Genomic DNA, 17,711 nt, shown 5'->3' with positions numbered 1-17,711 from the left:
GATCCACCACAGGAATACGGCATCACGATCCACCACAGGAATACGGCATCACGATCCACCACAGGAATACGGCATCACGATCCACCACAGGAATATGGCATCACGATCCACAGCAGGAATATGGCATCATGATCCACCACAGGAATACGGCATCATGATCCATCATAGGAATATGGCATCATGATCCACAGCAGGAATATGGCATCATGATCCACCACAGGAATACGGCATCATGATCCATCATAGGAATATGGCATCATGATCCACAGCAGGAATACGGCATCATGATCCACCATAGGAATACGGCATCATGATCCACCATAGGAATATGGCATCATGATCCACAGCAGGAATACGGCATCACGATCCACCATAGGAATATGGTATCATTATCCACCATAGTCCAAAAGGGGGGAACCACATAACTATCCATCAGCAGATAAAGGGATATAGAAAATGCGGGATAGACAGACATCAGAATATTTATTATTCAGCCTTAAAAAAGAAACAGAGCCAGTCGTGCTGTCATACAGACGAGTCTTTCTCAACTCATTGCTGTGAGCTGTGACACCACACCACTCTATCCAGGACAACATAGTGAGATTCTGTCTCAAAAACAAAAAAAGAAACTCAAGACTTTCACTTTCACTACAGTAAGTGAAATAAGCCAGTCACAGGGGGACACATACTGTGTGGTTCCATTTACGTGAGGGGAGCTAAGGTAGAAGGAAAAAGTAGGATAATGATTTCCCAGGGGCTGGGGAAAGGCAGCATGAGGCCTGGCTGCTCAGTGGATACGTAATTCCAGCCGTGAGAGGCAAAAGTTCTAGAGAGCCGCTGTGCACCACTGTGCCTATAACAACAATACTGGGCTGTGCACTTAGGAGTTTGTTAAGAGAGTAGATCTCATATCATATGGTTTTACTACAGAAGTGAATACAACACACACACCCGCACCACTACACACCCACACACCGAGACTGCTACTGGCAGGCAGCGGAAAGTGCCCAGAACTTAAAAGCACGATTTTCGTGCTGTTGTATGTCTCTTTTAAGTTCAGTTCTGCTCACGGAAAGTGATCCTGGCTTTCTATTCATGGCAATAATGAAGTCTTTCTTATAACGAATTTACTTAAATTTGGAAAAAGCTGATTTAAAGCAAACTGTTAACTAAATAAGAGTAAAGATGATACTGATTATGACAAAAAAAAATGAATAAATGCCTAAAAATTAGAAAAGCACTAGTAAGCAAATACTATTTTTACAAAAAGTGACTTTCTTTTCATTTAGTTTCCTACCGAGCCGACAGTCCAGGGGATAGTTAACTAATAAAGTCATACAATTACCCCCGACAACTCTCATCTGCCTGGCAGAGGCTTGACAACAGATTTCAATGGAAACTTCATGCAGATCTGGTTCCCCACTTGGTATCTCAAAAGCTGCTGGGGCCATTTGCTTTCCTTGTACTTTATTGTCCACCCCACAGTGGCATATATCTCAAGTGAGAGAGATAATAAACCATTTCAAGATCCAAGACCGAAACCTGAAATATGTCTGAGAATTGCGACTTAAAGGATAAAATAAGAGTTGTAAAGAGAAGTCTAAAGTGAAAGCCAATCATAAATTTTCATTACTAACAGGAAGAATTTTGATAGTAGAAAAGAAATAGGTGTCAAATGTTGCAATTAAAAATGGTATGTAAATAGGCTCGGCGCCCGTAGCACAGTGGTTATGGCACCTGCCACGTGTACCCACGAGGCTGGTGGGTTCAAGCCCAGCCTGGGCCCGCTAAAGACAATGACAACTGCAACGAGAAAATAGCGGGGTATTGTGGTAAGCACCTGTAGTCCAACGTACTTGGGAGCCTAAGGCAAGAGAATCACTTAGGCCCAAGAGTTTGAGGTTGCTGTGAGCTGTGACACCACAGGACTCTTTCCAGGGCAACACAGACTCTGTCTCAAAAACAAAAAAAGAAAAAAGGTATGTAAATAAAGTTTAATAATGTTAGCTACTCTCTTTTTTATGTGATCTACCTGCTAAAGTGATGGCAGACCAACTAAGAAAGTCAAAACCAGTCTGGTTCCTCCTTCAATTTAATCAGATGAATTCCCTGACCCTCGCCCAAATTCTCAACTTTCTCTTCTTTTTCTAGGATATATTTGAGCTTACTGGGTCCAGCAAACTTTTTCTTAAAATGAAGCTAAAATCTGTGGCTATCATAAAAGATCAGAAACATCTATATGGCTTACTGAAAATGTCAACAGAAGGACCTTTGAAATACTCGATTTTTTCCCAAAATTGGGCAAGGAATTTCAAAATCTCAATTTAGCATAATATTTAACTTGATTTTAGACATCTCGAGGTCTTTTCTTACAGAAATTATCATGAACGAACTCAGAATTCACAGAAGACAGTGGCTCCTTGAAAACTCAGTTGGTAAAAGATAGTGAACTCTGAAAAGAAGTTTTCTCATGGATAAAGTGTACCACTGAGCATGGCGATCAGAGACGGGGAGGTAAAGACAGGGCTTGGCAAAGGATTCTCTCCCTAAGGTTTACAATCGTTCCTTTTCTCCCAGCCCTCGCATCTCCTTCCTCTAACTTTGGATTTGGCAACTTGCTTTGGCCAATGGAGGGTGAGCTGATACACCGAGTTCAAGAAGAATATACTTTACACACAAGTATAATTAGGCCAGTCTATCACTTCTTGAACTTCAGCCCTCTGCCCTGAAAACATTCCTTCCTCTCCTCATCCTGGATCTCTGAACAAACAGGTAAATCTCCATTCACTCCAACCAATCCAGCTGTGCTGAGTACGGCCAGCAGCTGATCCAGACCTCTCATGTGAAAGGGCAAGAGATGAAGATGTGTCTCCGTAACCTGTGATTTTTAACCAGTGTGCCGCAGGAGGATCTTAGGTGTGCCATGAAAATTTTGAAAGATTATTAATTAAATTATTTCCGAAAGAAGTTCGAAGCACAGTAAATATATTCTCTTTTTTTCACCCGTTTTTGATCAAGGTAAGTGTGCCACGAATGTTTATGCGTACTGTGAGTTGGAAAGCGCTGTTGTAAGCTGTTAAGATTTTGACATTATTGGCACAGCAAATGTTGGCTAATACCCTCTCTGTTTGATTTTCTTTCGGCCAAGAACTTTCACTCATTTGTCTCTCAAATCCCACTGCGTAACAATATTGCCCCTTTGATGAAAAAGACCAGATTTCCTAGCCAAATAGACAATCATCCAGGAACTCTGCTGGAACATTGGTTAAAGATTTTATTTTAGCAGTTGATTCATTTGGGTGTTTTTTTTTTTTAATTATTCCAAGGAAATCTAACATAGTGTCCTGTAATATAGAAGCAGAGAGCTGGTATAATGAAATAGGGAAATGAATTTCACCCTAATCCTCTTCCTAATAGTTATAAATCCACTTCTCAAGAATGAATCCCACTCACTTCAACCAAACACAGAATACTGTATGACTACAATGTGATTCTAAATTCTCTGGATGACATAACATCTTTGGTACTCTTATCAGGATCATTAAAGTGTAAATCAAAGAGGAAAATTAATTATGATTTCACAGATAGCAAGGAGGGTGGAACTACGGCCAAACCTAGAATCTCTGGCTTCTCAATGCCTATTTTTCCCCTAATACTACTCTCCATAGAAAGCTCTTTAAAAAATACACAATAATAAATGAATGAATAATTGACCAGGTGAGCAAATTTGTAAAATAAAGCAGCAAACCGTTTTGGAGACAGATATGTTAAAGGATATTTCTGCAAACTGTAAGCTATTGACATGTGGGTCTCTGCAGAAGTTTTGAGACAGACTGAGTTATGGTCCATTATTTCACTTTCAAGAAACTCAGCAGCATCTCTGATTCACCTGCAAGTTTTAATTTGCTCGGTTTAGCGGTGTCACCGGGAGGGCTTCCTTTGTTCCCATCTGTGCAGATTTTACATTTCTTCATCTTTGTATATCTCAAACCTTCCATAATGACTCACAAGTATGTTTAAAAGTGCACCCCTTGGAAATTGAAAAAACAGGAATGCCAAGCTTAATTTCTAGGTGGAAATAAAGTATTTGTCAATTCAAAAGAAGGCAGTTTTTACCAAACTCATCTCTCCTACTTGAACTTCAAAAGAGGAAAGAAAAGTCAGCGTCCCAAAGACCCTTGCGTCTATGAAGAGACACCTGGCACCCTGGATTAAAGCCCAGGCTGCTACTCAAGTGAAATTCTGCTTGAGACACCCAGCAAAGGCAGCTGAAAGTCAAGTTCTTTGGGTCAAGCACCAACAGTAAAGGACAGAAATCTCAAGAGCGCAGCCTGCCGAATCTCTACTCATATACACACCTGTGCAGTCACTCCCACAGTCGACATAGACAAACAATTTCATTTTTTTTTTTCCTGGTCAGCAATGCTCAAAAATAGAACCACAATTCTGACTTCTAGCTCTGTTGGTTAGTCCTTTTAAAAAATACTATATACACGGAGTCATAGCAGACGTATTTTTCTGTGTCTAGATTCATTTCCAGCAGATCACATCTGTGAGATTTATGCATGCTGTTGAACCTATGAAAAGTCAGGACCTCTGTAGAATACCCCATTGTGTGAATGATTGTTTTATTTAAAATGAATTTAAAATTTTTTATTGGCTTCATTTTATATATTTCTCTTATAGCAACATGTAACTGATCCAATTTTAAGAAACAGATAGTTGGATTATTATATCATTATCCAATCTAAGATGTTGTCATTTGCTAGGGGGTAAATCAATTCAAATTAATGATTATGACTGAAATTTTGAGAATGATTTCAGTCCTCTTTCATTCTTTCTAATTCCTTTTAAAAGCTTCTTTAAAAAAGAAAAAAATTTTTTTTCCTGATTTCTGCTCTTTTCTCCACGAATTGGGTGTTCATGATTTTTTTTATAAAACATTAAAAATTAAAATTTGTATAGTGAAGATTTTCAAACCCAGAAAAGCTGAAAGAATAATGCAACACACACGAATGTGTCCTGAACTACTATTAACATTTCCTGTCTTTATTTAGCTTCCTATTTAATACATGTAGTTGGTGTCAGTGCGTGCCTGCGGGGGCCCACATGTGCGTTGTGTTAAACAATTCGAAAGTAACTCACATTCATATATATCATATATATATCTACAACCTCAGCAGCTACGTCTTACCAATAACAGGTTCTCTCACATCATTTCAATGCTATTTTCACAACTAAGAAAACAGGCAAGAAGTCCTTGCATCACCCAATTCCTATCCCTTATCCAAAGTTCTCTAAAAGTCCCCAGCCTGTGTTGTAGAGCTATGCCCGCCCTTGCTGACGTCACTCCAATCCAGGACCCAGTGAGGACTCAAGTATTGCCATTCTCCCGCTCTCTCTCTTTTCGTTTAGAAGAGTCCACGTTTTATGAGCAATACTTACCTTTTTGAAAAAAATCCCATTAGTTTTCCTGTAGAATGTTCTATGTTCTAGAAAGGTCTGTTTTCCTATGGTGCTATCAATTTTTCTATCTCTTGTATTTCTAAAAGGGAAGGTGAGGTTTGCTGAGGCTCAGGCAAACCTTGTTGTTGATAACGGCTTGTGAGTGGCGCTGTGCCCCTCACACCGCACGGCATCAGAAGGCAGTGAGGTCGGGCCAGCCTCCACGACTGAGGCTCCGTTTGATCTCTCTGAGATAGCTGCCACTTCTCTTTATGGTAAAATACCAAGTTGCCTGTTTGGAATTGCAGCTGGGCCATGTTTTGGCGTCCTAGGTCAGTTCTGACTCCCAGCCACAATTCAGCTAATAGTCTTGGCATCCACGGAGGCTCTCCTCCGCACAAAAATTCTGTTTCTCTCAATCTCCTAGGTGTGTCTCCCTAGGTCTACAGATCTCTGACTGCCAGATTCGGGGTAAACATTGGCAGAGAATGCTTTTCCTGCTCCCCCCACCCCGCCCACTGCTTTTATGAAGCTGGAAACACAGATCCCGATTATTACTAGAATCACTATTAATCTTTTTTTTTTAATTTCAAAGACTGTGACTACTGCAACTGATCAGGTGAGCAAGTTCAACTCTCTAGAATTTAGTCTACATGCTCAGCTGACCTAAGTGCCCACCACACAGTCCTTACATGGTTGGCCCTTTCTCCCGTTTGTAACTTTGTCCACGCTCATGCCTTTGCTACTCCCAGGGTCACCAGTCTCTTCTTGGGCATTTCACAGGGACCTCCAGGCAATCACAGGTCCTGACTATACTCACTCGGGCATGTGGGTCCATTTAGGATACACGTCCAGACCTGTCAAGAAGGGAGACAGGTGACGCTTTGATCTCAGTCCTGTTGGTAGCCTTGCGTCCCATCACTAGCTGGCCCTTCCCAGCCTCCCTGGCATCCTTTCTTCAACGGAGACTCCGGGCTGATGGGAAGCAGTCTGGCCTGCCTTCCCTGGAGGAACACAAGTGATGACAGAGGGCCACCTCACTGTGCTGTGCTCTTTGGCTCCAATACGCGGTTACATCGGATGCCACTGCCTGCTGATTGGTTTGAACAAATCTGCATCCTCTCTTCTCAAGATACATTCCAACACAGGTTTTCTTACCGCATACTCTCGAGTTCCTCTAAGAGAAATCAGTCTTTTTTCACAGCTGGAAAAAATAACGCTGCTCACTCAAGTCCTGTTGACCTCGTGGACAGTTCTTTGGAACTTCCATAATGCTCCTCTCTGCAAACACAGGCTTAATTGTGATGCTCCTTGTTGTTACATGGAAGAGACATAATTCTACTGAAATAAAAATCCATACACAGATGGCTTTATTATCTTCAAAGCCCAACTTTACCTTCTCACTAGCGGCCAACAGAAATCCATTTCATTCATGTGGGCTTTTTCTGTCCCACCAAACAAGTCCACTCCTCCTGGAGGGGCTCTAGAGATGCTTTTGGCTCAGTCCCCCACAATGGTGTCAATGACACCATTCCTCATTATTTAAAACCACAGCCATCTCAATATTTCCCTGTCTCTTTTCCTGCTTTAATTTTCTCCTTGGCATTTATCTGTCACACCAACATACTAAGTAGTTTACTTAAGTATTTCTTTTTAGTCTGGCTCTTTCTGACTGGAGCAGAGTCATCTGCTGTGCTTCTCACCCTTTCTCCAAGGCTATCAACTCTAAAGAGTGCTCGTTAAATTAAAAGCTCTAGCCAGCTGCTGTGGCTACACCTGTAATCCTAGCACTCTGGGAGGCTGAAGTGAAAGGAAACAAGAAAAGTAGCTGGGTGTGGCAGCTTGCATCTATAATCCCCTCACCTGAGAGGCTGAAGCAGGAGAACCTCTTGAGCCCAAGAGTCTGAGGTTGCAATGAGTCACATTGACACCACTGCACTCTACCCCAGGTGACAAAGCAAGACCCTATCTCAAAAAGAAAAAAAACAAAAATTAAAGCTCTAGCTCCTGAGATGAGCATTGTCATCACTTCCATTGCAAAAGCAAGGAGACTGAGGCACAGTGGTGTCACTGACATGCCCAGGCTTGGCCCATTCTCAATCGGTGTCAGAGACACTCAATCTAACTCCAGGCAGGAGAATTCCAGAGAATGATTATTTAGACCAAGCCTACCAAGCACAGCAGGTCCACAGAAAGGGAAAGACCCAATAATCTGATCTACAAGGTTCCCACAGTCTCCCAGACCTGCAACAGGTGCTGCTGCCTGTGGGCCACCTGTGGGCCCTTGTACAAGAGATATAATGACAGCGGGATGACAACAGCAGAGGGGGCCCGTGTTCATCTGGTTCTGAGCTGTGTGCCGGGTGCTGGGTTCTAAGCACTTCTATCGATCATGTCATTTTGTGGGAGGCAACTAGGCTGAATTCCTCACGCACCTTCCAACTCAGGGTAAGGTGCCCAGTCAGGGAAATGTCTGCATGACTATTCCTGCATGGGGATTCAGCAGTGCCGGTGGGCTAAGACCTGTAGATTCTTGATCAGTAGTTTAAATTAGGGAAGTTGAGATAGCTCTCAGGGTGAAATGTGTTTGCCCCCTTCTCTTCTCTCTGTATGGGTCATTTTGGATGTTCCATTCCCCTATGTCCCTGTCTATCCTACCATGACCCTTTACCCAACCTTCCCTCTCTCATTTTTTAACCCTGACTGTGCATTCTTGCACGTACCCAATAAAAGATGGGCTGCTGCATAGTTTTGAGCTGCCACCTGGCATGCCAATCAGTGTATGCCCCCTCAGGCTTCCAGGTGTTAGGCTCTAAGATTGGTGTAAAGTCTCTTGATTTTTCTAGTCCTGTTTCCCTTGCTGACCACTGTCCCAGGTTGGGGTCCACGGGAACCTCAACATCATTTAATTTTTTCACAACCTTTCTAAGTATTGGCACTACTGTATTCCCTTTGTACATATAAGAATTTTGGAGCCTAAACAGGTCAACTTGTTTATACAGTTAGAAAGTCACACAGATAGTAACTCAACAGAAAACCAGACTACTCTTGACTAAATGAATGCATACAAAAAGATCAGAGAGGCTGTCATTCTTGAGTTAGGCTTGTTAGTCCCAAGACGGGTCTTGAAGGATGGGCAATGGTTTGTGAGGCCAAGAAAGCATATCTGAATTTCTAGGCAGAACAAATTTTGTGCACGCAACCATGAACCTGTGGAGTTTGGTATGACGGAAACACGGGAAGGGGCATTGACAAGGAGGGTGGCTTGGGAAACAGACAAGGCTGGAGGACTTGGCCCCGAGCTAGACCCTAAAGGGCTTTTCCTGCTGCGCTGAAGATTTTAGTGTCTTTCACAAAATCTGAAGAGCAGAAATTAAAAGGCTTAGGCAGGCACATGCAACAGTCATGTCTATGCATTAGAAAGATTATTCTGCCGGCCAGTGGTTCTCAACCTGGGGAAGATTTTCCCTCCTCCACCCTTTCCACCTTTGGAGATATTTGAGAATGTCTGCAGATATTTTTGGTTGTCCTAAGAGGTGCTGCAGGCATCTAGTGGGTAGAGGGCAGAGTGGCTGCCAAACGCCATACAATGCACGAGACAGCCCCCTACACCAAAACATCCATATGCTGAGGCCTTTGTAGTAAAAGTAGATGAGATGAACAAGGCACTGTCTCATGTACCTACAGGAAGTACCACTCAAATGAAATCTCTGGGAGGGGTGCCTCCTGCCCTTGAGTCCCATGCAGCTGCCTTGGTCATACACATTGACCCCAGCCATGGGGAGACTGGGAACAGGAGTTCCCAGCATTTTCTAAATTTCTGATAAATCTATAAGTATTCCACCTAATTCAGAATTCTCAAAAATGGGCTGCCAAATTAATTTATCTGTTTCAAGCCATACTCCAGATGTCTTATTCATCATAAATAATAGTATTCATTGAAATACATGTTTGAACAGCCAGCGATTAACAAAGCGTTCATACTTTAAAAGTTTAGTTCGCTATCGATACAGTTTTTCATTAACAACTTGGAAAACAATTGCAAATTACACAATTCAATTTTCCAAGTGAGTTATTCTGTAACTACACAGGGAAACTGTTGAAATTTCTTTTTTTGTTTTCAATGGAAGATTAATACAATCTGATTTTTTAAAAGCACCCTCCCTTAAGGAACCGATGTATATTCCTGTCAGAATTACACAACTGTTTTGCTTTGTGTGGGAATATTAAGTGTGTTTCTGGTGGGTTGCAAAGTCAAAAGCCGTTTAGGCAAACAAGGATCTGATTTCAAATTTTTTCCTCTTCTTCTGCTGATGGTAATTTATAGATGATGATTTATTTATGTTTACCAAGTGAAAACAAGGCTTCTACCTAAAAGGCAATTTTCTGCTGTGCCTTTGTAGGCTGCGTCCTAATTATTTTTTCCCTTGTGGGACTGAATGGATTAAGTGAGCAATCACAAATTATATATGCAAATCGCAAAGCTCTGCAGAAGCTTCAAATTACTTCATTCTTAAAAAAACAAAATGAAAGCCATTATCCTACTGAAAGTGAAATGGTGCAGGCCCCCTCAACTTTCATAGGTTGTCTTTGAAAATAAAAATAATAGGAACGCCTTCCATTTCTGAGTCCACAATGCTTCTGACATGTTAAAATAATTATTGGTATTACCATTATTATGTTTAAAATTTCATCCTAAGTGAAATATCTCAGGCACGAGAAGCAAACACCACATATGCTCTCTAATAACTGGAAACTAATTGATGGGCACAGAGAGATGTAAAATTACTGGAAGTCAAGAGGGGGTGGGGAGAAAGGAGGAGGAGTTAAAAACCTGCTTACTGGCTGCAATGAACACTATTCAGGTCACACTAAAACTCCAACTTGAGCAGTATATTGAAAGGTACCCAGGTAACATTTGTCCTTCCTTAATATTTTTCAATAAAAAATTCAAAGCATTTATAACGCTCTAATAAATATCTCTATTACAACTGCCAAAAGATTTTGTATAATGTATTCCAAATCCATATTATCTTTCCTAAGGAAACACTAATGGCTTAAAGTCACCATGACAGTAAGGAGAGACACACTCCATTCTAATCAAAAATTGTGGCCGTAAGACAGTTTTTCATGCTCTCCCCTCCAGACCCTTGAACGTAGTAGTTGAAGCAAACATTTCATAAAAGGCTTCTTACGAAAGAACATGTGTAGACAGCTATACCCCAACCCCCACGTAGGTGGCTTCATCCTTTCCAAAAATATCTACATGTCCTTGGTCACTTAAAATAAACTGGACCAGTGCCGGTCGGAGTTATAAATTTGGACTGTCTCCCTGAGGAGTGGATCTTTATTTGAACGTGTGAAATAACTGAAATAATCCATTTGCTCATGGTGCATTCCTTAAAAATAAAGTGCTTCAACTGAAAAGTTTACATCTGATACGGAGAGAGGGAGCAGAATCTGGCACGAGGAGTAATTTTATAGCTGTCAGTGGGTGTGTGGTTTTGTACAACTTTCTAGAGCCAATTCAGACAGAGCTACAAAAAGCTCAAAGGTGCGTACTATTACCTGGTAATTTTTTTGGTTTTTTTTTTGTTTTGCAGTTCTTGGCCAGGGCCGGGTTTGAACCCACCACCTCTGGTATATGGAGCTGGTGTCCTACTCCTTTGAGCCATAGGCACCACCCTTACCTGGTAGCCTTACTTCCAAGACTCTTTCATCCAGAAACACTACCCTGAGCACATAAAGAAAGGTTCACACATTCTTTGCTATAGTAGAATTTATATTAGCAAAAAAAAAAAAATTCCAAAGGATACGCAAATTGATGCCCAAAAAAGTTTGAAATGTTTTGCTAATTGCCCATCAATTTATGTAAGTTAAACAGATTATGGTGTATCGCTACTAAAGAGTACTTTTGAGCAGTTAAATTAATGAAGCACAGCTTTTAATTATTGACTAAGGATGATAGTCCAAACTTAAAGGAGAGGGGACTAGAATAATTATTGCAGCCATATAATTGATCTCATAAACCAGAATATTTTGCATATGAAAGAAATTGCCACTAAAATGTATGCAAGAACCACAGATTCACCCAGGGTATCCTGGAGAAACTTGGATTTATGGTCTACTTGAGTTTAACAAATAATATGTACAACATGTAATGAATTATCCCATTTCTGCTTTAAAACTATAATCTATATATGTGTGAGAATGTTTATATACATACAGGCAGAGGAAAGAATTTTAAACGTGTACATTAGCTTATCAGTATTTTTTTTTTCTGGAGACAGAGAAGAAGGCTCAACATCAGATTTTTTTTCACTTTACTTCAGACATTTCAGAATTATTTACATTCATTAAAGGAATATGTGGAACCTTAATAATAAAACATGAGAGGAGAAAAAAAGAACAGTCTTCCAAAAAAAATTTAAAATGAGTAAGTGGCTTTCTATTTTTTTTTTTTTTTTGAAAATTATTTGTAGAGATAGGGTCTTGCTAAGTTGCACAGGCTGGTCTCCCACTCCTGGGCTCAAGTGTTCCTCTCACCTTGGCCACCCAAAGGGCTGGGATTCCAGGCATGAGCCACCACACCCGGCCAGGTTTCTATCTTTTGGCAGCATAACTTCTTGAGCGGAGACTCTCTTGATTAATAATAGTCTCCTGCTGCAAGGTGAACTTAATCCTGTAGGCTCAGAAATGTGTGATAGAGAGGACACTCATGTGTGAGTTGCCTTGGAGGTCACCGTCACACAGAAGGTGAGTGACCTCGCAGACCAGGTGATGGCCAGGATTAGAACCCAGGTTCCCAGATCCGGGTCTGGCGCACTTCTTATCACACCCTGGGCCTTGGCTGGTCTTCCTTCCACTCAATTGTTATTCATCTCAAAAAAGTAAAACCACAAAAGGAACCTCTCAACCCTTTCTGGTGGGCTGAGCAACTTCTCAGTGAAAACAAGGAGCTATTATTTCACAAGGTCAGGAACTATATTTAACATCACTAGGGCCTTAGATCGTGTTGTCATTACAATCAATCAAATTCACAGCATCCTCTGGCAGCTGCGCTGGTTCAGAGGCATTTCGTGGAAGAGGTGGAGAAATGACAATGGGATTATTCTATATGTGCATTATTCATATATTTCTTTCCCAACTTTTGCATGAGAACAACGATAGCTATCTTTCCAGTGAGGAGAAACCAGGTTTTAACATTTTACAGTTTCTTTCTTATGTCAAAACTTCTGAAAAGAAACAGATATGCAAAGTTGGCATTTTCCCTTAATACTATCTCTAACAATGAAATGGAAGAAGTACTGTGCTTTTACAAATGCTATACGTGTCCTAGGAGAAGGCTGTGTCTACACGCCATCTTTGTATTGATCAAATGACGTCATGTACATTCCCCAGTGCTTTTGGCGATTGCTTTATCTATATTAGCATACATTCTGAAATTTGGTCATGGTATGCTCCTTAGAACCCTAGTATTTTATTATCCAGATTCATAAATTACACAGTCTTTAGATGAAAAATGCATATCTCAGAATCACTCCAGCTTTCTATATGCCCCCAAGAGAGTAATACTAAATGTATCAGATCTGAAAGAGTGAGGAGGATGAATGCTCTACAGGAACTCACCAAGGCCTCGGAGGCTTAATGTAGATAATTCTTACATTCTGAGGCTTTGAACTTTGGTTAATGATTATTAGAGATGAAAGAGAGTGTGGCTTACCATGTTCCCTGAAGGTTTGCTTATTAAGTTCCAAAGCCAGCAGGTAGACATCTGAAACAAGGCTACTTGGTCCTCAACTTCCCCTTCTTTTCACAGTCAAGAACTTTTCAATTTGCTTTGGTTTTATATTTGAGTCTCTGCTCAAACTTCCCAATCCTTACTTTTTCTCCCCCCAGCACCACTTGCCCTATTTCCTCCAAATCAAAGTACCTTTTCCTGGTTTCAGATGCCCCCGGTGCAGACCTCTTTCCCTAAGCTAAATCAAAGCATGGTACCCAGATGTCTACACATATTCTATCCCCTCTATCAATAACATTGATGGCTTGTCAGCTGATATTTTTAAAAAGTGTCCACTACAAGTTAGGTGCTGTATTAGTTTCCCCTCAACCTCCTCCCCAAAGAGAAATCCCTGTTCTTTTGGACTTTATTTATAGGAGGGGGCGGGGAAGACAGCAGAACCCACTCAAGGGAGTAGTGGGTATTGATAAGTGCAGAGCAGAACAGATAAGGGGGTTAGGGGAGGCCTGAGTAGGTGGATTCTTTTCAACATAGGTGAGACAAAACAAAAGGCCTCACTCAGAGGGGAAATCTGAGTCATACCCAGAGCATAGTAAGGGGGTGAGCTATGCGAGTGTTTAGGGGAGAGGAAGAGCAAGTACAAAGGTGGCGATGGGCTTGGTGTCTTCTAAAGAGAGGGGAGCCCTGCCCAGCTGGGGCAGAGGGAAGGGGGACTGACAGGCAAGAGGGAGTCAAATCTTGTGATGGTGCAGACCAGTGACTTTCAAATCCTGTGATCATGCAAGCCAGTGACTTTCAAATCCTGTGATGGTACAAACCAGTGACTTTCAAATCCTGTGATGGTGCAAACCAGTGACTTTCAAATCCTGTGATGGTGCAAACCAGTGACTTTCAAATCCTGTGATGGTGCAAACCAGTGACTTTCGAACTGAATACTGTGGGAAGATCTTAGGTGTGCCATGAAAATGATTAAAAGATCATTAATTAAATCGTTTTCAAAAGATATTCTAAGCACAATAAGTATATGCTTTTCTTTCTCTCTCTCTCTCTCTCTTTTTTTTTTTTTTTTTGATGGACATGATTAAAGTGTGCAGCACAAGTTTAACTGTAGGCTCAAGTGTGCCATGAGATAAAAAAAGCTGAAAGATCCTGGCATGGACCATCGGGAAACCTTGGCTGAGGGCTCTAAGGTGAACATTGTCAGGATGTGAAGTGAGTTCTCAGAATAGATCCCAGAGGGCCACTAATCAAGTGGCCTGGGGATGACCAGGTTATTTTTCTACATTCAGGAGGGTAGGTATGTAACGAGCTCTATGAATAAATTTCAATGATCCTTTTTACATATATATAAAGCTCCACCTGAGCGCCACCTCCAGTCAGCTCAGCTGGGGCATCAGATTTTCATAGGAGCAGGAAGCCTCCTGTACCCTGTGCATGCAGAGGACCGAGGCTGCGGCTTCTTATGAGAATCTCATGCCTGATGATCTGAGGTGGAGCTGAGGAGGTGATGCTAGCCCTGGAGAGAATGATCATTAGCAAATTAGCAGAGAGGCTTGACCGCACAAAGACCATAATGAATCAATTGCTTGCCTGCGCACATCAAAACCATCTCCCAGCCCCAGTCCATGAAAAAAGAAATGTCTTCTGCGAAACCAGTTCCTGCTGCCAAAAATGTTGGGGATGGCTGATTTATACCACGACCTGCCCCACTGTACGTGGTCCCGTCTTTAAAAACCCATGAAATCCTTAATCGCCCATAAGCCCATTAGCTGGACAGACAGATCTGAGGCAGCTTCTCTCCTTCTCCTGATAAAACATCTTTCATATTAAAAATTCCATTCTTCTGCAGTGATCCTTGTTGCCTCAGTAACTGAGTTTTTGTGTGAACAACTGGACAGAGGCTGAAACCCCCTTGTGGTTTCAATAACAAGTATAGGGAATTATGAAGAATTGGAAATTTCCAGATGTATTTGGAACTCAACTAAAACAAGGGAGCCTCAAACACATGAGTCAGTGTCCACACAACAGTTCGATGGGGAATTGTATAGTAACAGAGTAGTTCAGGGGCTAGGGCGCTGGGCCACATACACTGGGGCTGGCAGGTTCAAACCCAGCCTGGGCCTGCCAAACAACAATGACAACTACAACCAAAAATAATAATAATAATATATACATATACATATATGCACATATGATAAGATTAATTAGCACAATCCTTAAAAAACAAAATAAAAAAGATAAAGATATCCAGTTAATAGTCTCAAATCTATAACTTCAATTTCTGGCCACCTGAGTTCTACCTTTGTCTAACAGACAAAGCAAACGGACTCTTGCACATTCCAAGCTCCCTCTTAAGATAATGCCTCCTACGCAAAAATAAAGCAACAAAGACTCATTCCCCTAGCACAGTTCACCATCTTGCTATTAGGTAAGATGCTGAGGACCTGGGACCTAAAAGAGCTGGTCCAAAATGACGGGATGTAGTTCAGAGTGTCATAGACATGCAGAGCTTGGTTCAAGGTCGTCTGCAGGGGTCCAAGTTATGCTATCACTGGCTTCATGGATCACTGCTCCTAAGTAATAGATTTGCCATTCAACGACTTTCCCCTGAGAACAAAAGAAACCTTATTTGAAAGTGGAAATCTCTGGTATACGGAAGATAAGTGCTCAAGATAATATGGACTCAGAAAGAGCTATAGCTGGGTCCTCCTTGGGAAAGAAGGAAGGATGGGAGAGGTGTAGCTCTCAGGAGCGACAGCCTGGTGACAGGCATGGAGGATGCCGCCCGCACACGTCCCTTCTCTGTGTGTCTTGAAGGTTTGTCTTGCCTTCTTTTTTCCCATCTGTAGGCACAGATGTGCCTCTAAAGCACAGCATGCTTCTTATTTCTCTAATTTGAGAAGGAATACGGTTTCCCCTACTGTCTCCTTCGCTACATAAACCAAGGTGTGAACATGGGCTCTTTATACGATGTTGTAAAGTCACCACTTTGGAAACATTTGCACAAAAGGAAATACTGCTCGCTACCCCCACGTAGCCAATGGATCTACTGGCTTCATGTACAGTTTTAAATGGCCAAATCCCCCCAGCCCCAAGGAATGCTCACCAACGAAGAATTAAAGAATCTTCGAGATGGAAAACCAAAATTAAAATGTTCTATCATAAAAATAAGCATAGCTCCTTCACACACACACAAGAGTAGCAGTTTCTCAATATGAAAATAACTGCAGCCTGGGGGGGAGGAGTGTTAACCCTGTGCTTTTACACATTTTCATGAAAAGAAAAAATACCTAGGCTGTGCGTTAACAAGGACGGTGAAAAACTCTCTTGCCCTCTGGAGGGAAAGACTTTGGTAATCTGTGAATCCAAGTGGTAAGTAAATCTTGCATTTACCTTAATCTATTTTAATACATAATTACTATGTTTAGTGAGGCAGCCTCTCTCACTGGCAATGAGGAAACTGCAAGGGTGAATTAAATTTAGTCATGGAACTTAAAGAAATCAACCGATGGGTGGAGCTTCCTCTTTTCCCACCAATCACCTGCTTTCTCCTCCTTCCCCCTCCTCCTTCCCCTTCCTCCTCTCCCCTCAGCCCCCAGGCAATGAAGGAACATCTGTTCTGAATCAGGCACTGAGCTGGACACAAGAGGATCCGGTCCTTACCCTCAAGGGCCTTCAGTTATATGCCCAGCAGAGGATTAAACACGGTAAGTTTTATATCAGAGACTGGATCCGACCACCACCACCACCAAGAGGAGGAAACCACACGTCCATCCGTTACTGCACACAATGAACTGGTAGATGTGATCTTATGTTTCCTCCTTTGAAAAAGTTTCACTCGTACCTTTGTTTAAAAGTCTAGACAAGTTTTCAGACTCTGGGCCTTCAAGTTACCTCCTTGGATGTGCATAGAGTTCCAGAAAACTGCAGTTATTGAATCTTACCTTATGATAACACCTAAAATACGCAGCGCGTTCGTCAGAAAATTTCTCCAGTCTCTTTGGGCCTTTGCTGGAAGCTTTCTTGAACACTAACCAGCATCGCTGATAAATCTGGAAGGAAAGGCAAAAAGCACCTCAGCATCTCCACAGACAGACATTGGCATTCAGTGTTTTCTTTCTGAGGTTTTTCACCTGTAAAATATAATCCAGAAACGTAACACTGCTCTGGGAAAAGAAAATTTTAAACATCAAGCTGTTTCCACCATGGGTGTATTTTGTCATTCAGATAATTACTGGAATCAAAAGAAAATAAATATTGGAAGTTCAGTTTCTTCCTGTTTTGATAACAATCACTAGGCACATTTCAAAACAAGGCCCAGGGACCAAAGTCCCCCAATCAGCACAAATAACACAGGCAATTCATGGGACATGCTACAATGTCAAGTGCAATTAAATCAGAAAATAGACTTGGTCTATGCTAAAGACATCACTGCCCGTTCTACAGTGAGATGGCTACCGTGTGTTATGAAATATTCCTCATAGCTGGTGCTGAGGAGCTGGGCCAGTCACTAGTCCACCCAGCT

At 41.7% G+C, this 17,711-nt stretch overlaps 1 protein-coding gene across 2 annotated transcripts in view; it reads right to left on the bottom strand.

The window, feature by feature from the left end:
- DOK5 (docking protein 5) overlaps positions 1–17,711 on the bottom strand; it is a 141,252-nt gene that overhangs the window by 61,698 nt on the left and 61,843 nt on the right. For both annotated transcript variants that reach the window (XM_012803842.1, XM_003787709.3), the window contains exon 2: positions 17,131–17,238. Coding sequence is in view for 1 of the 2 variants with exons in the window: in XM_003787709.3 (XP_003787757.1) it covers positions 17,131–17,238 (108 nt within the window). In the remaining variant the exon portion in view is untranslated. The remainder of the gene's footprint in view (positions 1–17,130; positions 17,239–17,711) is intronic.

The sequence above is a fragment of the Otolemur garnettii genome, unplaced genomic scaffold (assembly GCF_000181295.1).
Source record: "Otolemur garnettii isolate 467f Iridium unplaced genomic scaffold, OtoGar3 scaffold00023, whole genome shotgun sequence".
Classification (NCBI taxonomy): domain Eukaryota; kingdom Metazoa; phylum Chordata; class Mammalia; order Primates; family Galagidae; genus Otolemur; species Otolemur garnettii.
This window is presented reverse-complemented; position numbering and strand designations above follow the sequence as displayed.